The 23,625-nt window shown below is 44.1% G+C and overlaps 1 protein-coding gene across 1 annotated transcript; it reads right to left on the bottom strand.

Annotated features, from left to right (window-relative positions):
* Nucleotides 1–1,631: 1,631 nt before the first annotated feature.
* On the bottom strand, nt 1,632–15,981 carry MSC (musculin). Its single transcript, XM_082433403.1, has 2 exons — nt 15,260–15,981; nt 1,632–14,380 (listed from the first exon to the last, which is right to left on the bottom strand). The coding sequence occupies exons 1-2, from the start codon at nt 15,767–15,769 to the stop codon at nt 14,294–14,296; spliced, it is 597 nt and encodes a 198-aa protein (XP_082289529.1). The 5' UTR covers nt 15,770–15,981; the 3' UTR covers nt 1,632–14,293.
* Nucleotides 15,982–23,625: the final 7,644 nt, after the last annotated feature.

Consider the following 23,625-nt stretch of genomic DNA (forward strand, 5'->3'; position numbering starts at 1 on the left):
ACCAGTGATCTAAACCACTCGAGCTTGAAAAGGCAAAAGTAACCTCGGGGTTAATGTATGCAGGCTAAGGGTTTGCTGCAACTTGTAAATTGGTCACTAGATGGCGCGCTAACCACATCCTTTCGTGACGGCCCCTTGGAGCTCAAAAACTTCTTTCAATTCAATTATTTTTCTGAGGGAATCCTGTGGTAAGAGCTTGAGCTGCAGAGAGTTCTCAAAATAGCAGAAACAGTGGTTGTGTAAGCAAATAATATAGTGTAGAAACGTCTATCGACAGATGTATTTACTGCCCTTGAAGGTGGGTTTCAAAGGACTCTTTTCTTATACTTGATGAAATTCACCTGACACATTTTAGTGTGAATAATTTAGTGACATTTATTACATTGACAGTGTTGTGCAACCACCATCTCCATCTAGTTCCAAAACATTTCCATCATTACAAACTAAAACCCCTTTTAAGCAGTCTCTCCCCATTTCCCCTCATCCCAGCCCCTGGCAACCACTCAATCTGCATTTTTGTCCTGATGGATTGATTTATCTATTCGGGACATTTCATATAAATTGAATCATACAGTATGTGATCTTTTGTGCCTGGTTTCTTTCACTTAGCATAATGTTTTCAGGGTTCATCCACATTGTGGCATTTATTCATTTTTATGACTTAATAATATTCTATTGTATGGTGATACCACAGTTTATTTATTCAGGACATTTGGGCTATTTCCATTTATAGACTATTGTGAATTGTGCTGCTATAAACATTCGTATGTATATACTTGGTGAGTAGCTGTTTTCAATCCTAGGAGTGGAATTGGTTGGTCACATGGCAACTCTATGTTTAACTTTTTGAAGAACTCCCAAACTGTTTTCCACATCAGCTGAACCATTTAACATTTCCACCAACAGTGTAGGAGGGTTACAATTTCTCCATATCCTCACCAATACTTGTTGTCGTCCTTTTTTTATTATTAGCATAACCATCCTAGTGGGTGTAAAGTAGTACCTCATTGTGGTTTTGATTTAAATTTCACTAATGACTAATGATGGTAAGCATTTTTCATGTGTTTGTTGACCACTAGTATATCTTTTTTGGAGAAATATCTATTTAAGTCCTTTGCTCATTTAAAAGAATTTTGGATTGTTTGCCCTTTTGTTATTGGGTTATAAGAATTCTTTATATACTCTGGTTCCTAGATCCTTATCAGAATACAATTTGCAAATGTTTTCTCTCACTCTGTAGGTTATCTTTCCACTTTCTTGGTAATATTCTTTGATGCACAGAAGTTTTTAATTTTGCTGAAGTCAAATGTCTCTATTTTTTATTGTTGCTCCTGCTTTTGGTGTTATATCCACTGCCAAATCCAGTATCTTGAAGATTTACCCCTATGTTTTCTTCTAATAGTTTCATGGTTTTAGCTGTTATATATAAGTCATTTATGCATTTTGAATTAATTTTTGGTGTGAGATAGAGGTCCAGCTTCATTTTTTGGCCTGTGGATACGCCGTTGTCCCAATACCATTTTTTTGAAGAGACCATTATTCTCCATTGGATGGTCTTGGCACTCTTTTGAAAATCAATTGGCCATAGAGTATGGATTTATTTCTGGATTCTCAATTCTAGTCCATTGGTCTTGAAGTCTATCTATATGCTAGTACCACATTGTTTTGATTGCTATAGCATTGTAGTAAGTTTTGAAATTGGGAAATGTGAGTCCTCCCGATTCCTTCTTTTTTGAGATTGTTTTGACTAGTTGGGGTTCCTTGCAATTTCATACAAATTTGAGGATTAGCTTTTCCATTTCTGCGTAAAAAGCCATTGCAATTTTTATAGAGATTGCACTGAATTTGTAGATAACTTCGTGTAGTACTGACATCCTAACAATATTTAGTCTTTCAATCCATGAACACAGGATGCCTTTCCATTTATTTGGTTGCTCAAGTTCTTTAAGCAATGTTTTATGGTTTTCAGTGTACAATTCTTTCACCTTCTTGGCTGAATTTATTCCTAGTTGTTTTATACTTTTGGATGCTATTGTAAATGGAATTTTCTTAATATTCTTTTCAGATTGACCGTTGCTAGTGTATTGAAACAGCTGACTTGTGTGTGCAGATCTTGTACCTTGCAACTTTGCTGAATTCATTTATTAGCTCTTGTAGCTTTTTGTGGATTCTTTTGTGTGTATAGGATCGTGTCATCTGAGAATGGAGACAGTTTTAATTCTTCCTTTTAAATTTGGATGCCTTTTATTTATTTTTCTTATCTAATTGCTCTGCATGGAAATTCCAATGCAATATTGAATAGCAAAGGTGAAAGTGGGCATCTGTGTCTTGTTCCTGATCTTAGGGGTACAGCTCTCAGTCTTTCACCATTGAGTTTGATGTTACCTGTGGGTTCTTCATAAATGCCCTTTATGATATCGAGGAAGTTACTTCTTTTTCTAGTTTTCTGAATGTTTTTATCATGAAAGGGTGTTGAGTTTTGTCAATGGCTTTTTCTGTGTCATTTGAGATGGTCAGGTAGGTTTTTTTCCCTTCATTCCATAATGTGATATATTACATTGATTGATTTGCTTATGTTAAAACCACCCTTGCAGTCCTGGGCATATATTTCAATAGCTTTTTAAAAAATGAAGACATATATAAAGTGTTGCAAGAATATAGAAGACGTAGAATTAATTCTGTATATCAGGGAGGATGGTATAGTGAAAAGGATGAGTGGAAAGAAGGAAGAGGAGGACAAGCCAGCCAGTAAAAAACAGATAAGAAATGACCTTAAATGATAAGGGAATGAAAGCCGAATCTTCAAGCAGAGACTTTCTTTAATCCCAGATAGTTGAGAAGCCATATCCAATTTCCAAAGATCCAGATTCACTTTCCTTATTTATAAAATGAATATTTTGGTTTTGATTATCATTATTAAAATTATAATTTCTTATCTGCTCATATATCGTAAGCCTTTCCTATGTAGTTACACAATTTGGGGACCATAATTTTTAACTGTTGTATAAGAGCCCATGGTTAGGTAATCACAGTAGGCATTTAGATTAGTCTTTATTTTTCATTATTTTTAGCATACTGTGACGAACACAAAGTAGATTATCTATGAGACACCTTCTAGCTCTAAAATGCTGTGACTTTGTGATTCTATGAAATGGATACCACAGGTCCTACCTAATTCCACAATTCCTAATCCCTAATCCTAGATGGTTAGAAACCTCTCTACCAGATAACTTCCTTAGGTCTACCCTAATTCTCACATGTCTCAGTTTAGACATATTATCCCTCGTCCTGTCCTTGTGAAAATGGATAATAGTGAATCACCTGTTGCTGGTGGAAAGTTGTCTGTTCCTCAACTCACTTACACAATTCTCTATTACACATATCTAATCTGATTGGCTAATCTAGACAGAGTTGGGGGGTGCCTCCACTGCTGGGCTCTCCAAGAGTATGTAATTCTGTGAGCTAAATATCCCACCTGAGGATAGATCTACCTCTTTTAGCTCAGCACACAGACATCAGGCATTTTTCAAATCACCTTCATTAGGAGATAAATAGGAAAGCATAACCAAAAAGAAACAGATGTCTTTATAAATGACAAGTGGCTTTCCCTGATGACTCTGGTTAGCACTGCCCGCTAAGCAGACAGACCCTGGCTCCTTTCCCCACATGCAGGCTGTTTTAAGCACTCAGAACCAGGTATAACTCTGTGACGCATCCATTGTCCCAAGTTCACACCCAAGGCTAAGGTGGCCTGGTTGGTGGGCACCATTTTCCCACCAGCTTCCTTTCTACCTGGGAGACATCCTTGGGGAGACAATGCGATGGGGCTGGTTAAGGGTTTAGATTCTGAGCTAAAGAGAACCAAATTTAAACTCTGAGTCTATCACCTATGCCCCGTGTGGCCCTCGGCAAGTCACTGAAGCTCTGTGGCCCTCAGTGTTCCTACCTGTAAATGAAGACTATCAGAGACTTCCTAATGGTCTAAGGAGAGATTTAAATGAGATACTCTCTGGAAAGTGCATAGCATGAGACTTAGCACGTTGACAATGTTAGTGTCTCTTCCTATTTTAAAGCTTTTGTCCTATGTTATACTCATGCAATGAGTTTCCTTTCTGTCTGAGGGATCCCAAGAACCATCAGATTCTGTGCAGAGCTGATGCACTGCATGTGTGGCAGGAACTAGTGTCACTTGTCAAGCCATGTCCTGGTTGTCTGTGATTAAGCCAGTGTCCTGGTTGCCTGTGATGATTATGTATCTCAGGTGGCTCTAAAGAATGGACTTTCCCAAATCACCATCATTCCACAACAGAAAAATAATTTAAACCAAAGAGTAGCAGTAACTATTCTCTTTTAGAACTAATTCATTAAATAGTTATTGAGCACTTGCTTTGTTCCAGGGTTATGATTTCATAAAAACACAAAATGAAAAACCATGATCCCTGATCTGAAGACGTTTACAATTTAGGGACAGGAGAAAGTCAAGCTCATGCAAAACCAGGGCAGGCTCATTGTTTTCAAGATTTGTGTTTCTGAACGGAGGAGTCCTTGTCTCTCTTTCAGCTTTTAGTTGTTTGAGTACCCCCTTCGAATCAGAGCCCCTAGAACAAGACTAAATTGGATAAAAATCTTGTTAGGCAAATGGATGGTAGAGTTCCTAAATGAACGGAAGAGTTTCTAAATTCTGTACTCTTTTAAACTTACCCTTTTAAATTTTAGTGATAAATGATGACTCATGATGTGCTGTTCACTGTCTGGCCCAAGTTAGAAACCTCATAGTCATCATTAATTTCTCCCTGTCTTTCGACCCACATCCAGTTCACAAGACAGTCAATTCAATTCTAGCAGCAAAACGTCTCTTGAATCCACCCCTTGTGTTCCCACTGCCACCCTCAGCCTAAGGGCTCAGTTTCTCTTGCCTTGTCTGTCCAGTTCACATGTCCTTCAGCCCATCCTGCACGCCGCAAGCCAGGGAGCATTCCAAGAGCCTGGGCTCAGGTGAATCACATCTCATCTCTAGATGTGAAACAACCTCACAGGTGTAAAATGCTAAAGCACCAATCAAGATTTTGAGAAATCATAAAGGTGAAAAGTACTAAAGGAAAGCAATGGGAAAATATCCTACCTAAAGAGGGAAAAAATTCACCAGATTCTTGGAACAATAGACCAGATTTCAACATTTCCTAGGCCTCTAGGAGTTTAAAGAAAGCCATCTTTTTTTTTTTTTTCCTGAAGTTTCTTTTATTTAGATCAGTGTTTTTCCACTATAATTGTTAGTCTGAGGTAAATCAAATATAATTTTTGAATGCTTGTTCAAAGGTCTGACCAATCTCCTTGTTTTATCATTTTTTAAAACTAATGAAAATCTGCCTTCAGAAGGAAATAGCTTTAAATACCACAATTGCTGCACTTACTTGATTTTTATACCACACTAAAGAAGCCTTTAGTACCTTTGTAAGGCTGAGCATTTATAATGGAAATGAAGAGTCTGCAGTGAAGTTTATACTTGACAATAAAGTCACGTGGAAAAATCACAGTTCTTCTGTAGAACAAGTCAGAAGCCACCTGAGGGGTTTGAGCTCATCTAAAACATTTAAGGTGGACTTTGTCCTTCTGTTCAGGGGTTCAGCCTCCCTGTTTGTAATGTACCAATGAACTGCATCGCTGACGCCATTCAGAAGACTCGTAAGAAATAGAGCATTTTAGAACTGACAGAGACTGGAGGCTTCATCTAGCCCAGGCCCCTCGTTTTCCATGAGAAGCCAAAGTTGGAAAAGGGAGCGATTGCCCCAGGCCACCCAACTAGTCAGTTTCTCAGATGGCCCCAGTCGTCACCCTAGCCAGACTCCCCAGTGCTTGGCCGGTGCACATCGAAAGCAGCTGCAGAAAATAGCTGTCATGGTGCCAAATTCTTATCTGCTGGTGTCCTTCAGATCAGGAGGGCTGAATGCCAACGGGAACCTCAGAGTCTGTGAATTCTAATCCTGGACAGTTCTGGTCACAGGGTCTTAAATTTCCCTCCAGAGCAAGGGTTCTGGGTCAGATCAGAGGGGAGTTGGAAAGCATGAGTGCATCCTGTGGGTGCATCTGAATCTGTGCAGATTGTTGGTGCTGTTTATCACCTCAGTATGTTATAATGGCCATATAATCAATCTATGCATTGTTCTATCCAGCTGACCTGACCATACAGATATATTTTAACAATCTATTCTCACATCCCCAAACGAGCTAGATGTGTTGCTTGTCGTGCAAACCAATACCTTGAAGATTTCAAAATTCTAAAAGGCCAATCCCTTTAGAGGAGAGCTGAAACAGAATCACAGTTAAAGGCTTAGAATTGTCAGATTTAAGGAAAAATAAGGGGCTCCGAATGGTCAGGGACCCTTTGCACTTTCTCCTACGTGCTAAGAAGATGACTTTTCCCAAATGGTCATCTCAAAGTGGAGATGACGGTGATGCTGAAACTGATACTTAATAGATGAACATTTGTTGATGACCTACGATGCCAGGCACTAAGTGTTTGACATTCACCGTTGCTTCGAACCTTCGCAAACAACCCCATCAGGTAGGTTCTATTACATCTTCATTCTACAAGTGAGGAAACTGAGATTCAGTGATTTTAAGTCACTGGTAAGAGTCCGTGCTCTTCACCGCCATACTAGGCCTTAACTTCAGTCACTAGACCAGTATTGGAAGGCCTCCATGACTTACAGTTCTTTCTGGGGAGCCCTTCCCCTGCCTTGTCCCCTGGCCTCACCTGTCAGCTCTCTGGGAAGCCCTCCGTGGAGATCCAAGGTTGGGTGTTGTACCCTTCCTCCTGGAGGGCCATGTCCCCTCATAGCACACAGCACCCCATGCTTCAAGGATCAGTCCATTCGTCCACTTCTCTGTTCCTTGGCGGCTCTTTGAGGTGAGGCAACTATGTCATTCATTTCATTCATCCAACGCTGTCCTGGCTCATAGTTGATGATCCTAAGTGTTTCTTGAATAACTGACTAATGTGGAAATTGACAATATGTTTCAGTTATCTATCGCTGAGTCATAAACCACCCCCAATTTAGTAGCTTAAAGCAACTCTACTATTTTTATCTCCCACAGTTCTGTGGATCAGGAATTAGGACAGGGCCCACTAGAGATGGCTCACCTCTGCCATCTGTCCTCCATGGCCCCTTCATTTTCCATAAGATGCTCCACAGTTGGCCCCGCTGGGATCATCCACCTCACTGATCTTGCTGTCAGCTGGGTCCGCCATTCTCGGGTGTAGACTCAGGGTTTCTGTCTCTCTTGTGTGGCCTCTCCATGTGGTCCCATCAGAAATGTGGTTGGAATTCTCACGTGGAAGCTCAAGGATCTCAAATAAGTACAAGCAGAAATGGCTGGTCCTTAAGGCTCAGGCCTGGAACTGTCAGAGAGTCACTTCCACCACCTTCTATTGGTTACAGCAGGTCACTGGGCCAGCTCTACACAAGGGCGTGGGCAATGGGGCACCTGGTTCATCAGGGACCATCTTTGGTGATTAGATACGCCATCATCTAGTAGACTCAAACCCATCCCAGCCCAAGTCTCCAAAGAAATGGTGTTAGTCAGAGGAGGACCAAGGCAGAGAAGGTGGATAGCTTGGCCTATTCCATCAACACTATTTGAGGGAAAACCTGTAATCAAAGCCCATAAAAGTTAGGGATTGCCAGAGAGCTCTGTGCATGTGAACAGCCAGCAGAATAGGGTCTGGTGAGAAATACCTAAGATGTTCTGTTTAGAACATAGCATATAGCCTATATCCAGCAAGGCAGAGGTCTGAGATAGCGTTAGAACTATGGTCTTTCCACCCCTTAAAGCTCCCTCCCTTTCTCTGTGTACATTCAGTTTACCCATCTTGTCCCCTCAGGCTCCTGAGGCCTTGGTTTCCACCCCTTCAAGCACTGCCCTATGCAATTTTGATGCTCCTTAATTGGATTTAGCCTGAGGAGTTTCTGCTGTTGCTTTTGCACAGATGATACTCCCACTGCCTGGCTCTTGGAACAGTTTCTTTAAGGATCATCCAAGTCTCTTAGACTCATGTCACTGAGCTTTTTATTTTATGGGATCCTTTCTTTGCATTTGAAGATGATTGCTTCCAAGGCATTTGAGGATTCTCCGGGGTTTTGTTGTTGTTTGTTTTTATTTCTTTTCTACTCAAATTATGCATGTCAAGGCATTTAGTTACTTTAGTAATGTGCCCAGTATAAGTTAAACAATATTATCATGAATAAACATATTTTTCCTTACTTGGCAAGCCTACAGATAAAAAACTCTTTATTGAGGAATAGTGAAAATGATTCCTATGTTTCCTTAAATAAATTTCTTCATTAGTATGATATAATGGCTATGATTCTAATAAAACCCTCGGAGAATATTAATATACAGACAAAAGAAATGGGATTTTGCAGTCCTGAACTTTGGGCATCACTTTCCCTTTCATCTGAAAATCAGGTCCAGCCCTGAAGCTACAAAGTTTCAAAATTAAGAGCCTGTAGGAGACAGGAGAGATGGGTATGAGGCAGAAAGAGAAGGAAGCCATACAGAGATTCTTCTGAGAGCAGCCTTTATGGAACCAGTGCACACGTTGATCCTGCTGATTTTCCTGCTAGACTTCAGGGGCATTGCATGGAGAAAGCCCTTCCCATCTAAGCTGTCATCCCAACCTCTCTAGAGAATCTTTCTAATCAAGTGTTTGCTCCTATATCCAATCTAGACTTGATCTACAGGCTCCTGACCTACTGAGATGGCCACAAAATCAAGAAAACATGAATCTTACCAATGAAAAGGGCCTTAGGAATGATCTAGGCCCGTGGTTCTCAAACTTTTTTTTGCCTCTGATTTTTTTTTTACACTTTTAAAAGATCTTAAAGACCCTGAAAAGCTTTTGTTTATGTGGCTTCTATCTGTTGATATTTACTGGATTAGAAGTCAAAACTGAGAGAAAACATTTGCTAATTCATAATGAACTAATTACATATGAAAGCAAATAACATGTTTTCAATAAAAATAACTATGTTTTCCAAAACATTTTAATAGGAAAAGTGGCAAAGTTTTATATTTATGCACATCTCTTTAATATCTGACTTTGTAGAATGTAGCTGGATTTTCATTTCTGTTTTCTACATCAATCTGTTGTGATACGTTATTTCGATCGACATATGTGAAGAAAATCCAGCCTCTCACAGATATGTAGTTGTAAAGAGAAGAAGTATTTTAATGACTACTTCAGGTAATTGTGGATATTTTTTGATACTACACCAAGACTCCACAAGTATAGTTTCTGAAAGGTTGGCTGCAATGTGAAATCTGAAATCGTATCAATGAACTTTTTGTGTTGTTACATCAAAAACCATTGGTCTATCTTACGCTCCTAAATGAATTTGGTTTTTTTGTCCCATGGATAATTTTTGATATTGAGCATTATGATCTTTATTTTTTTAAGAGAAAACCAAATGAAAGTTTCTACTTAGTGGCAACAAAAAGAAAGGTCAATGCAGGAAAATTAGAGGTGGCATAAAAGAGCAAGGTGATAAAAGTGGCAATGGGGAATGATGGGAGAAATTTACAGGAGAATTAAGGACATCTGAACTACTGTTAGAGGAAAGGAAAGAAATCAAGACTTCATATATTTTTTAAAAATTAGCATTTATGGAACATTGCCCAGGTGCTTAATAGAATTATCTCATTTAATCCATTTTCAATACTGTCTGTGATGTAGGATGTATTATTCTCGTCTCACAGGGAAAAGGGAAAGTGCGTGAGGATGCAGAGCTGTGAAGTGGTGGGACTAGACTGAAACCAGCTACATCTGACACAGCAGAGTGCAATCTTTTAAGAAATATGAGTTTTAAAAATCCCAAAAATAATATATAAAATTTTTAACAAACAAAGAAAAGATAAAACCTCTTCCTCTTTGCTCCCCACTCCTCCCCGTTTCTACTGATGAGAGTAATAGTCAATACAAGTACCATATTTTCACCAAACTGAAAGCCCCTACTCTTAACTGTTCCACAAGCTTCTTTACCACAAGCAATGAAGGACCCCAAAGTTGATCCGTAACCCATATTGGTGATAGCAGAGCCACAAGGGCTGAGAAAATTCAAGGCACTAGTACTTTAGTGCTAATTATGTTTACACCATTACATGTAGATTTCAGGTTCTGGCTACTTCCTAGACCTTCTTAGAGTCATGGATTCCAAGGAATTTTCTGGATCGTCTTTCACTGTTGTGGGAGAGAGAAGAAAAGAGAATACTAAGGGCAAAACACCATAGAAAAGGAGATGAATGGTGAGTGCAAAGATGCAAGCACACTGACAGTCCTCAGGTGGATAAACAGAAGTGCCCAGGGAAAAGAGAGTGGCCAGGTGACCACTTACAAAGGCGACCAATCCTCACCTCCTAGTAAATTCTTCCAGAAGTTAGATGCTGGGCAGTGAGAAGTCAATTATGAACTTACCTGTTTTTTGCCCTTCCAGACATTACTAAAATGAATTTCTTGGTTATCATTTTAACTTATTTCAAAAGTATCAGCCAAACTACCTACCTATTATCTATTAAAATAGGATGTGTTCCATTTAGTTCTTTTTATAGAGGAGGGGGATGTCTTTCTTATTTATTTTTGACTTACGAAGCTTTTATTACCAGGGGAAAAGCTGTGCCTGTAAAAAAAAAAAAAAAACTCCTTTGTAAAGTGATGGTCATTGTCACTGTCTGCTGAAGGAGCCATCAGACTATTAAAATAAAGTTGTAACTTGAAGCTCAGTGCAAAAGACTATGCCCCAAATCAATTTTACATCCACAACCAAGAGAAACGCCTAAATGTTTCAAAATTACAGTGCCGAAAGCATTTCTTTTAAAATATTCATCTTAGGAAGAGCCTGTGAAAGGGGATTTTTGTTCTCTTTGATTGAGTCAGTCTCACTAATAATAATGCTTTGGTCCCTCAAAAAGCCCCCGAAGAGTATTTTTCAATTTACTCATTTGATTTGTTTATTCAGTACTTTTTACATTTCTTAAACTTTTTTTTTCCTTCAACTTTTCTCTCACAGCAGTATAATCAAATTGAAATAACCCTAAGGACAAACTTACTTCTCTCTCTTTTTTTAATTCGCTGATTACCCCAGCCCCCAACTCCTATTTCTCCAACCCAAATCCCTAAAGGAAAATGATGAAGGGAAAAAATAAGGACGGTTTTGGGATGCCTTTCTACCACTTAGAGCTCACGATAGTCACAATAGTCACAGTAGATCAAGAAAGGACTGGTTCAAGGTGCTTCAGGCCTCTCCCAACAGCAACCCGTGCCCAGAAGCTTGAGCAATTTGAACTGATTCATTGGGACTTACTAGAAACTGGCCCCTTTCTTCTTTTTTTAATAACATAATTCTTGACATTGGACTTTTTACAGAAACCATGGAGCAAAAAATTCTCGAGAAAGTTTTTTTTCTTCTCTATAAATTATCAGATTATCAAGTGCAATAAAAAATGAGTTTGCAGAGAACAACATTCTGGGTATGTGAGTCAGTGAAAGCACCCCCTTATTTGGGGTGGGAGCAGAGTAGGGGCAGAAAATCTGTGGGTTTGCCCCTGAAGTGTCCTGAAAGAATATAATTATAGTAACAAAATATTTTTTATTTATGAAAATGTGCCCTAATATTTCCTTGTTTATTCAAATGCTTTTTCTTATCTGTATTCACCAGAAATATAGTCTTTTTTTTTTCTTTTCTTTCTGTTTCTGTTTCTGCTTTGGTGGGGCACTTATCTCTCACTGTTTTAATCCAGGCATTTCAAAACAGGACCTAGTCTTAAAGACTGGATTCCTGAAATGTCCCACCTGTTTAAAGTGTCCCCATTTGCCGAAGCCTCCCCTCCCTTTTCCTTTAGTTATCAGTCAGCCTTTACGGGCATTGCTCACTGCCTTAGAAGGGTTGCTTAAATATCATCACATTTATTCCTGACGGCAATCTTCCAAGGTGGCCACTGTTATTACCCCATTTTGTAGACAGGGAAACTGAGGCTGAGTGGGGTTGCACAGGGTCACTAGTCTGGGGGGGTGGCAGAGCTTGGATTCCAAGCTTGGTTCTGCAAACCTTCAGGTTCACCTTAATAAGATACAACAATGCCTCCTTTCCTCGAAGAGGACCTTATTTCCTGGAAGCTTTGGAAAAGACCTTGACTCAGAGCTGGCTTCGAGCAGACACCCCACCCCCAAGAAGCCTGGCTTCCAGTGCTTACAAAAGGCCTAAGTGCCTTTAACCACCGTGATGAGGTTTACTGTCACTAGTTACTCCCAAGTTCTCCTTTAACCAGAGAGCCCTGCTGAAATCCCCTGCTGACTTCTGCCACTGAAGACTGGATCCCCACCGGGTATGAACAAAAGCTCAAGAAAATGGTGCCAGAAAGCAGTTCTCCAGAGTTTGGGTTCGGTTTAGTTCAACACAGGAAACTATGCTCCCTCACCTCACTCTCACCTCCTAAACTCCAGCTGTATTTTCTCTCTCTGGGCAAGAAAACTGCCTTTCAATTTCATAAAATAATGGACACACCCCAAATCAGGCAGTTGTTTAGGTAGTTTTATCCTTCACACTTTTCTAAATTTTCTAAAGTTTCTACAAAGAGAATGCTCCTTTAAAAAAGACCTGTTTAAAAAACCATGTGATGGGTTTCCCAAGTTATTACTTCCTGCGAAAACTGCAGGTAGTTACGTCAAAAGTCTATATAAACAATATTTGAAAAAAAGAAAAGCTCTACTGAAGTACAAATTGGCTCCTCGTGTTGTGGTTTTATTCTGCTAGTTAGACCTGAGACCTATCCTCCTCGCCGGGTATGTGGGCTGTAGGGGGTTCTTGAGCTACTTGCAATTGTTAGCACTGGAGTGTGTTTTAGGCTGGAGAAATTGTCGTGTATGTGTGTGTGTGTAAAAGAAAAAAGTGCACATATATTACTTTGAAGAGTGTATACCTTTCAACGTGGCTCAGGCCCCAAAAGATTCTTAGGGCCTAACAAGCCTCCAGTTCCTGCTTTCCAGTAACCCTTGCCTTGAGAAGATGAATCATAGAAAGTGAGTTACGCTTGAAATTGCAGTGATCCAAATGTGATCAACCCCCTCGGCCGACAATGACCTAATCCCTGTCCAGAGCCAAGAGGGCACCTTTAAATTAATTCCCAGACCAAACTCAGTCAAGGGCCACAAAGACCACATTCTGACGCCCCAGGGGCACTCGGTTTTCACAACGCGTTTTATTATTCATACAAAAATAAATTTATTTACATTTGCTAATTACTGTGGTAGTGCAGCCTGGCGCAGCGGCGCGTTCCCCCGGAGCAGGGTCACTAGGTACGGGACAGCCTCGGCGCCCCGCCCCGCCGGAGGAAGAACGTGGACGCCGAGAGGCAGTGTTGGAGGCGGGGGCCACCCCGAGCGGGGAGGCCAGCTGTGGGGGAGGGGAGCTGCAAGTAGGTGTGGGAGGAGGGAGCAGAGGGAGGTGCCGAAGGAGACCCGAGCCGGGTTCAGTGGGGAGAGCCGGATGGGAGGCTCAAGCCTAGAAGGGGAGGGGGGGGGGACGGAAGCCTGGTTTCGGAAAGATGGGCGCCTTGGGGGGGAGTGAGAGGCCTGACCGCACCTGAAAGCCGAACCGCCAGGGCCGCTCCTGGCAAACCCAGCTGAGTTGCTCTCAGAAAGCGCGCCTCCACCTCTACCCGAGCGGAGAGGGCATCGTGCGCCCGCCAGGAGGGCGCTGCCCCGTGGGATACAAACCTGGCCCAGGTGTGCCACACTCTCTTCGCAACTTAAAGACGCGCCCCAGGTAGGTCTCACGTGAAGACCTCCGTCTTCGAAGCCGATTGTCGAGAGCGCGTTCTAACAATTACCTAACCGCGAAAGGCCTGGGCTGCGCAGAGTCGTGCCATCACCCATGTAGATCTGGCTCAGCCTGGAAACGAACGCCTAGGCGGCTGCGCGCTGGGCTCAGACTGCAGCGCCGGCGTTGGTCTACACTGCTAAAGCCCGAGGTTGGAGCTGGGTCTGCGTGTAAAGTGTCGTCGCCCAAACCCGCGGCAGCCTAGCCGTCCGCATCCTGCGATGACGGCCGCGCCGCGGAACCCTGGGGCTGCACCCCACGCCCGCCACCTGTCGAGTTCACAGTCCCGGGGTGGGAATCTAGGAGAATCCAATGGAACTGTCCTCCCATTCTCGGGGGTTCTCACGCTCTCTCCCTTCTCTCCCTGACCCCCCAACACACTCGCTTAACCAATAATCCATTCAAGTGAGTTCGAGTTCGATCTAAGCGGTGGTTCCACATAATCTGTTGGCTGCGGAAACTTCTTTGGTGTCAGAGTCGGGTCGTCCCGAGACCACAAATGGCCATGTCTGTAAATTCAAAAAGAGCATCAGATACTGGAGGAGAAACGACCGTTTCAAACCGAAACCGCTCTCCAAACGGAATCCTGGAATATCCCTGGCTTTGAGTAGCTCAGATTTTATCAGTATTCTGGGAATTTGCGTGTCTTCTCTCTAAACTAAGATTTTAACTTTACTGTATTTTGATCATGTGAGACGGGAGGTGTCCGTCCATGCTGCCCTCACGATGATCCCGCGAAATTTGCATGAATTTGGAATTTTGTCGCTTAGTTCCCTTCCCCCCAACACACACACACACACACACACACACACACACACACACATCAGCCATTCGCTCCAAGTAGGAACTGGGATATGATCTTTCTCAAGCCTGGAGAATTGGCAGGTCGGAGAGGGACTTTCCAGACAAATCCCGTTTGGGGAAACCTCTGCTGTTCTTCAAGAATTGAAAAACCCAAAGGCTTTCGAAAAGAGATCGGCCTTCCCTCCTTCCTTTCAGAAAGTAAGGCTTGTTGATTCAAACCTGTCAGACGCTTAGCTGGAAAAAGCTAGGAAGGGAGATTTGCCAATCAATCTACAACGGGACAGCGGACTCAGATGGAACTTAGATTTAGCCCGGAAGCAGGATATTAGACAATAGCTGTCACTGGGCAAAGCACCACGTTCAATGATAAGAATGATGCAAACACAGAAGGGTGGATGGTTCTCCTCCAGGAAAATGGCTGGCCCCTCTGGTGATCCGGGAGAAACTAAACTGGCCTCCTCACCACCCATACCGGAACGCCCCTACCCTCGGTTTTCCGCAGGGGCCAGACTCTGCCCGGCGCCCGGGAGCGCGCCGGGCATCTCTCGGCCGCCCGCCCCGGGCCTCGCGCGCCGCGCCCCTACCAGGTTCACCGGGTGCACGTAGCCGTTCTCGTAGCGGTCCTCCTGCAGCAGCTGCCGCAGGTGCGCGATGTAACTGGAAGCCAGCCGGAGCGTGTCCAGCTTGGAAAGCTTGGTGTCGGGGGGCACCCAGGGCAGGCTGGTCTTGAGCCTGGAGAAGGCTTTGCTCAGCACGCGCATCCGGGCGCGCTCGCGGGCGTTGGCCGCGTTCCTCTGCGACTGCTTGCACTCGGCCGCCGAGCCCTTGGGCGGGAGGGGCTTCTTGCCACCGCCGCCCCCCGCCACCCCGGGCCGCTTCCTCTTGCAGCCTCCGGCGCCGCCGGCCGCGCCCAGCGCACAGCGCTCCTCCTCGCCGTCGGGGTCTTCCTCCTCCGCGGACGAGTTGTCACTGGGCGAGATGTAGCTGCGCTCGGCGCCGCGGAGGGGCGGCCTCTTGGAGACGGGGACCGGGTACCCGCGCTGCAGCTCCCGCAGCTCCATCTCCTCGGGGTCGCTCCCCGAGCCGGTGGACATCGCCGTGTCCCCCACGCCCCCGCCTTCCGCCCCCAGGCCAGTCTCGCGGCCTCCGCCTTCCGCTCCCTCGCGGAGGCGGGGGCCAGGCTGAACTCCGGTGGGGACCAGAGGCCGGGGTCGGGAAGCGCGGAGCCCAGAGAACGAGCCCCGCCGCTGACCCGGGAGAGCGTGGCCGAGAAGTCGGCGCCCGGGCCCAGGCTCGGCGCGCACCACGGCGCGCAGCGCCTTTTGACAGGACTATTTATCTGTACTCCTAGGAAGAAACCACCCAGGGCAAAGAAGAGGGGGTTGGAAAGGGGGGCAAGAGGTGGGGCGGGGGCGTGGAAGGGGTGGGGACCAATTTCAGAGTGCAGAGGATCTGCTGGTGGGGGCGGGGAAGGGACGTCTCTGTTGAGCCGGGATTTGGGCCCCTGTCCCCGACGGACCCATCAAGTGCGAGATGACTGTGCGCAGGGTGAGTGAAGGAGGGGACCTTGTTCGTACCCATGTACCCACCCCATTTCCACCCCGCGACTGATCTTAGCGATGGCGAAGGTTGCCAGACACGTGGAAACCCCAGGATCGCGACCTCTGCTTCTTTCCCGAGTCTTTTCAGCAGAACAGTATTTTCCAAGTTCATCACTCATAACGTCTGACTGCCTATTCAAGCCTGGCCCGACAAAAGAGTAAAAGCAAAACAAGCAAGCAACACCAAACAGTCCGCGAGTTACCTCTCATTTCCCTCCCCTCCTTTCCTTTAACTTCGCTGTATGATTTACAGAGGGCTTTCATCTACATTGGTTCCTTTCATTTTCAGACATCTGTGACTTAAATGTTATTATCTCCACTTTGCAGAACTTGAAGCTAAGCCGCAGAGATAGATATTAAATAACGGACCCCAAATCAACAGGCTGGTAAGTAGAATATGGACTCAAAATCCGTGAGTAGAATCCCTGGCCCCTCGGTATTCCAGTCGCTACACGCCTCCCCGCCGCACAGCACAGATGCTTATATCTGCTATTTTTTGCTGTCTTGAGAGTTCCATGTGTTAATTTTGTTTTTAACACCACCCTGCGTAAGATAGAGGATCCTGCCCCAGCGGTTGAGTTATAGTCTAGGGACTCGATGACTATTTTAGATGGTATGTTGAAGAGCGCGCTCCTGGATGCAGAATGTAAGTCAACACAATCGTCCAAAGTAAAAAACAAAAACAAAAAAAGCCCGACAAAACTGCACCCAGAAGTATGCCCTTCAAAGGAGACAAACCATAACTGCGATCTTATCGTTTTCTCACTCGAAGGGCCTTTGCAATACGTGGTCTGGGGATGTGTACTTCATTTTGGAAGTGGACACCAATGGCCAGCTATTGAATGCCTGCTGTGTGCCAGGCACTGCATTAGGCGCCCTGTGCCTGCCCACTGAGTAATTAAAACAAACACACAAAACTAAAACAACAACAAAATAATTAAAACCCTATGAGGTTGGGTTGGGGTTAGTTACTCCGTTCTGAGGAAACTGAATCTTCACACCCGAATTAGGTGTTTACCTGTCCTTTCCCTACAAGCCCACAGCTTCCCAAGCTGAGCGAAGCTTAAGGAGAGACTGATGGGCAGTTAGCTGGGGACGGAGCGGGCAGAAGCCGCGGGGCCAGCCTCGCTCCGCCGGCTCCTCCAGCAGAACAAATGCGCCCGGCTCCATGCCTGAAGGGCCGCAACAGGTGGCTGGCCCGGGCTGACTTCATCACTCAGGCATCATCGTTCTACCTTCGTCTCCCAGGCCAGGCCTCCCCCGTGGGGGTGTTTCGCCAAACCCTTCCCGCTCGCCCCCGTTTGCAGAGGTTTTCTCCCGGTATATTTTGTCATTTGGTTGGGGGGCGGGGGTGGAGAGGAGGGGGAGGGGCTCCTTTGGGATCAGTTGAGTAAAAAGATCGCTCGCTCTCAGTTCCCTCTGGTCTGGGAAAACGCAGGGAATACTTGACAGAGCGTAGACATCTTTCCTGAAACGCTTGAACTTGGACTTGACTCTAGGTGCGCCAGGCGAAGGAGAAAATAAAAAAATAAAAAATAAATTAAAAAAAAGAGAGAGAGAAGGGGGAGCAAAAAGATGTAAAGAGGCGATCTCAGGCAGCTTTTTGCATCGCCTATTGATGACTTGAAGCTATCGGCATAAATACAGTCTCACACATTAGAGGCAGGCATATAGGTTTTAAAAATCGGGATTGTTTATACAGGTGCAGAACAAAGTCTTTTCTTTAGAAAAGATTAATGGCAGGGAGAGCGCTAGATTTTCTCTAAACAGTCGCAAAAACTGTACCCAGCCTCAACGCGAAGTGGGTCATGGCCAGTTTCTTTTCCTTGAAGGAACTGCCTGACCTCAAGGATTCTTTTTTTTTTTTTCATAGCTCTTTCCTTTTTCCTTCTTTTTTCTTCTCCCTTCCTTCCTTCCTTCCTTCCTCCCTCCGTCCCCTCTCATCTTCCCTTTCTCCCTCTGATCTCTTTCAAGAAAGACAGCTATTTTCTCTATTTTCTTTTACCTTGTTTTCATTTCCCCTTTCACTCCATTTCTTTCTAGTTACATTTTTATTCTTTCACTCTTTTTTTTCAAGTTGCAGACTCCTAATGAAGATTAAGAAATGTATTTTCATATACATTTCATGTTAGTATATAACTGCAGTTTGCTTTAACAGGTTTCTAATGACATCCGACATTCGCCACCTCTTTAGACTTTCAAAATGCTTTTACTTTTCCTTCTCTCTCAGTGATTACAAAAACCCTGTGAGCTGAACAGTGCAAGTATAACTATCTCTTTTGAAAAACCAGTCGTTTTAATTGTTCTGGCAAGTTCCCAAATGAATATTGCAAATGAACATTGCAAATGAATAATGAAATCTTTACTTTTGTATTTTAAAAAAGCACATTGAAAGCAATTCCTATCTGCCCATGCTTTACAACCTTTTATATTTGTAACACAAATATACAGTTGTCTATGGTATATATTGATGATTTTGAAATTCCTTAAGCTGTTCTTTTTAAGTATGCAGTGGGAGGTGGGGTTAAAGTTACAGTCTCAAACATTAATACATTTAATAATAATTAATAAATTAATAATCCTGGCTCTCCTGCTTATTAGCTGTATGACCTTTGGCAATTTACTTTTTCTGAGGCTCAGATTACTGATCTATAATATGAAATATCTAACTTGTTGTGAGGAATGGGGAGTATATGAGCAATTGCCCAGGCCACAGCCTGATGCACTGGAGAAAATCAATAAATCCTAGTTATTTTTATTACTATGAACTGCCTTGACCAACATCACACACCTAATAAAGTGTCAGGGCCCAGAACTGACCCAGGTTTTGTACACCAGGGTTTGATATGGATTTCAGACAGCACAAGATGTTTCTTTGCTTTAACTGCAGGCTTCTAGGGTGTGAAGTGCATTGTCCCCTTGCCGGACATTTTCCACAGGCCTCATAAGAGACATCACTGAGGGAAAATGGATGGGACTGCATTAGAAACTTTCTTCAAGTTTTCTCACCATAAAGTCACAGCACTTCTCCAAGCCTCACTTCCCCTATTTGAAAACTGGGATAAAACTCCTAAATCAGTAACTGAAAAGGATTAAATGAGATTGTGGAGAAGCAGCACACTAAGTGTAACAGAGAAAAGGTGCTTAATTTGCTAAAATAAAAAAAATGCAGACTTTGGTTTTCTGAAAAGGGAGAATGAGGTGGATGATAATTACAGACCATAGAAAAGAAGGCCATTTAATGCCACCTTCCCCTTCCTCCGAAGTAAATACTGCGTAAGGAAGTGTAAAGTTGGTCAGGTCAAGTGTGTTTAGAGTTTGTTTGGGGGTGGGAGGTGGATACCAAGTCAAAGCATGTGGTAAGTAGGTGCTTAAGAAATGTTTGTTGTTGGAATGCATTTCCCATATGACTTTCCTGGTGGTGTCTCCCCAGAGCCTCCTGATGTTCTGGGTTTGTCCAGTTGGCTGAAGAAATTGCCCACACCTTTGACCTAGAAAAACAAAGAGTCTAGACCAGCACTGTCCAATATGGATGTCACCAGCCACATGAGGCGACTGAGCACTTGGAATGTGGCTAGTCATGTACAATATTGTAAAATACACACCGGATATTGAAGACAATATGAAGAAAAGAATGTAAAATATCTCACTAATATTTTTTTAAAATATATGTCAAAGGATGATAATATTTTTGATATACTGGGTTAAAGGAAGTATATTCTACCGTTAAAAATAAATTATAAATTTTTACCGTTAAAAATAAATAATTTTACCGTTGCTTTGTATTTTTACAATGTGGCTACTAGAAATTGGGAATTACAGATGTGGCTCGCATTATATTTCTATTGGATAATTCAGGGATTAATGAGGCAATTGTGCATTGAGTGTCTAGTGTTTGCTGTGGCAGGTGTTGGTGAGCCAGTCTCCCGCCCACTCGGAAGGCACATTCTCGTGGGAAAAAGCACCATAATGCGGGAAGCACACATTACAGCACGTCTGCTCTCACTAATCCCTGTCATCTCGCCTGCATCTCTCCACGCGTACCCGACCCCGTCTAATCCCTCCAACCCTAGAACACGCTGGGAAACGCTTCCAGTTGGTTTGGATTTCCGCAGCTCGTTGCACTGGGAAAATTTACAATGAGGCGTCCATTCCCCAGTCAGGATGGCCACCCCGCGGACACCGACCAGGGCTCCAGTGCCCAGTTCGTCCCTCTTTTCAGAGCAACCCTGGGTACCAACTACTGCGCCCAGGCCCGGGAACTGAAGGTTCCGGGTTAAGCCGTGCACAAGTCACGTGGTATGCGGGTCACGTGGTATGCCGTCTCACGGGGAGGGGGAGGGGTCACGTGGGGGGCGTAGTTTTAGGCCCGCCACGTTTCTTTGTCTCGCGAAGCCGGAGCCGGCTTCTGTTCCGGGGTCGTCCCCACGCTGCCTGACCTGGAAGGAAAGGGACTCCTGGCTCTTGGCTTCCCGCCAGTCACGTGGTCAGGTGCCTGTGGGAACAGTGAGGCCCGCGGGAGGAGTTCTCTGTCACCCAGGACACAGCCGGTCCTCCCCCGCTTGTTTATTTATCCAAGATTTGCGGCCAGATTTTTGCCTCCTTGGAGTCCCGTGAGGCCTTAGCGTTTAGACAGGCCAGGGCCTGGACACGTCAGGTTTGCAGAGGCTGAAGGTAGAAAGGCCGGAGTTAAGAATGAAAAAGGAGCACACAACATTGTTAATCAACTATGCTCTAATATAAAATGAAAATTTTTAAAAAATGAAGAAGGAGAGAGGAAAGGTGATAAGACTCAGAGACCTCATTTTCTCTGCCATTTAGGACAGAAGGAAAAAAATCGTCATTGATCGTCTTGTCAACTAAAATGCAGGTGACTTTGAAAAAGATTTTTGTTTTTTTAAAGCAATTTGTGTGGGAGCCAACGGCAAGGCGTAACTGTTCTGCAAACCCCAGATTAGGACTAGAAAGCTGCCGGGCTTCTGCAAATGACTTTCAATGCTCCATTAACAGAGTTAAGCAGCCCCACTCTCAAGAAGAAAAGCCCCGTGGCACAGCTTCCAGAGGCTTGTCTGTAGAATCCCTGGACTTCACTGATCTGGAGGATCCTGAAGGGCGAGGTGGTCTGGGCTGTGGCTCATGGGTCTGATAGCAATCTTATTTTTAAAAATCCCTCGAGACAGCCTTTAATTCTTAGGCAAAAGCTAAGAAACTCTGTCTTAGAAGTTTTTTCTTTTACTGTTGATTTTTATCGGCAGTACTTTGGAAGTATGAAAATACTCCATTACCAAAACATCCCTTGAAATGTAGCACGCAGCTCTGGTCTCCAATATGTGGTCCCAAGCCTTGGATTTAATTGTGGAGTCAACCTGGGAGAGAATGACATTCTGCCATGTGGCACGTACTGGAAAAAGGCCCCTCTGCTGTGGACATTAGGAGATCTATGCTTATCAGCTCCGTGGCCTTGGGCCACTTGCTGGCCTTCTTGGAGCTGTTTCTCTGTGTGTAGCCCACGTCTCAGGTGGTGACGAGGGTCAACAAGATTGCCCGGCAGCGCGCAGGCTCCCCTGGAAAGCGCAGAACATGGTACAAGGTCAGTTATTACATTATTGTCCTCATTCTCTCTCCTAGGGGCTCATTCTTCTCCTACCCCCTCACCCAGTAGTCGGCCCTGCTCAGCGTCACTCTCATTTCAGTAGCCCTCCACCCTCTACCCCTTTCCCCGCAGTGCCTCATCCCCTATAGAACATCAAGTGAAAACAAAATGCCGCCTGGCGCCAGAAGGAAGTTCTCCTGTAATAGATACTTTGTGGTGTCAGAGAGAAGGGATTCTGTGCACTTTGTCAACCGGTCCCTTAAAATCTTCTGTAAAAGGGGGCCTGGCTTATTTACATACAAGCTTTGCTTCCCTAGCCCCAAGCCCTTTTAACCTCCAATTCTGAAGTGAGCTCTCATAACGATCAGAGAACAGGGAGGTGTTCGGGGCAATGTGCTCACTTTTTCTTGATGTTTTTTTTTTTTTTCCTTTGGATTATTTGTGCTGCTTTGCCCAGTTAGCAGGGATAATGAGCCAATTAGCTTGCAGAGGCTACGTTTCTCTGTAGGTTTCAGTCTCCAAGAGAACTCCTTGAGGATGTTGGAAACAATTGCATAAAATATACTCATGCCGGTTTCATCACCCTGCCCCTACTCCTTAGATTGCCACATTCAGGCAACTTCCTTTCGGCAAGACAGTCGAGGAATTAAACTAGACAATAAGAAAACGAAAAGACTAAATGGTCAACTCAGTAAACGCAGAGACTGTGCCTTGTTCAGCTGGGTATTCGCAGTGCCTAGCACTATCTGTGAAAGGTACTACCTAAATATTTGGTGACGAAAATCATTTGCAAACTCATGAGCACAATCCAGTATTCACCCATAATTAACGCGAGACACACACTGAAACCATTATTTGCCCTTCGTTTAACCAACTCAGTCCAATGTGCTCTACCCCACTATCAACCCTTACAGAGATCCAGTTCCATCTCTCATTAACTGAATGGATAATATATAGCTATGATCTATATCATAGTATAAGAGATGTCTATGTACTTACACTATACTTGCCACAACTCCAGAGTTCGTCCTAAATAACTGAAGAATTACGTGTAATATAAACATCCCAGCAATAATAGTTCTCCTTATAAAAATGAAACCTGGCTTTAAAAACTGTAACTGCTCTTCCTGATTGGAAGAAAATCAGAACTTTGATACAATTTCAGGGGATCGCAGATCTACAGAGCCTCAGATTAAACCTTTATCATAGATTAAGGGGAGAATGGAGCCCTAAAAGGCCCACCCATTTAATGGGTGAGTAGAGAGGGGGGATTCAGAGAAAGAAAGACAGTCATCAGAGAGGTGAGAGGAAACCAAGAGTAGTGTTTCTGAAAGCAAGGGAGGAGTTTCCGGAAATAATGGGTGGGGACTTCCAGTTGAAGTGGTATGGTCAGGTCGCATTTTGAAGCTTCTCTTGTACTCTAAACACATGGCAATAAGAGTTAAAGTGTAAAAATAGGAAACTAAAGAGACATAACCATGTTCAGAAGCAAGAAAAATACCTCTGTGGACTAGGAGTAGACCAGAAACCGAAGGTTGAGTGGGGTCGAAGCTCCTGGCAGATCCTCGGGGGATCTTCCAGGCAGGAGCGTCCAGGAGTTGAGTTCCTTTGCAGAAAGGGGGGACATAACTGTCCCACGCGAGGAGGGAGACTGGCCTGGGTCACTGCCTAAATTAGGATTCTGGAGCAGGGCTACACCTTAGTGAATGCAGCCACTAAGGAAACAAAAGAAAGCAAGCCCAGTCAGCGTATTGGC

The sequence above is a fragment of the Balaenoptera physalus genome (assembly GCF_965194825.1).
Source record: "Balaenoptera physalus genome assembly, chromosome: 17".
In the NCBI taxonomy this organism is placed as follows: Eukaryota; Metazoa; Chordata; class Mammalia; order Artiodactyla; family Balaenopteridae; genus Balaenoptera; species Balaenoptera physalus.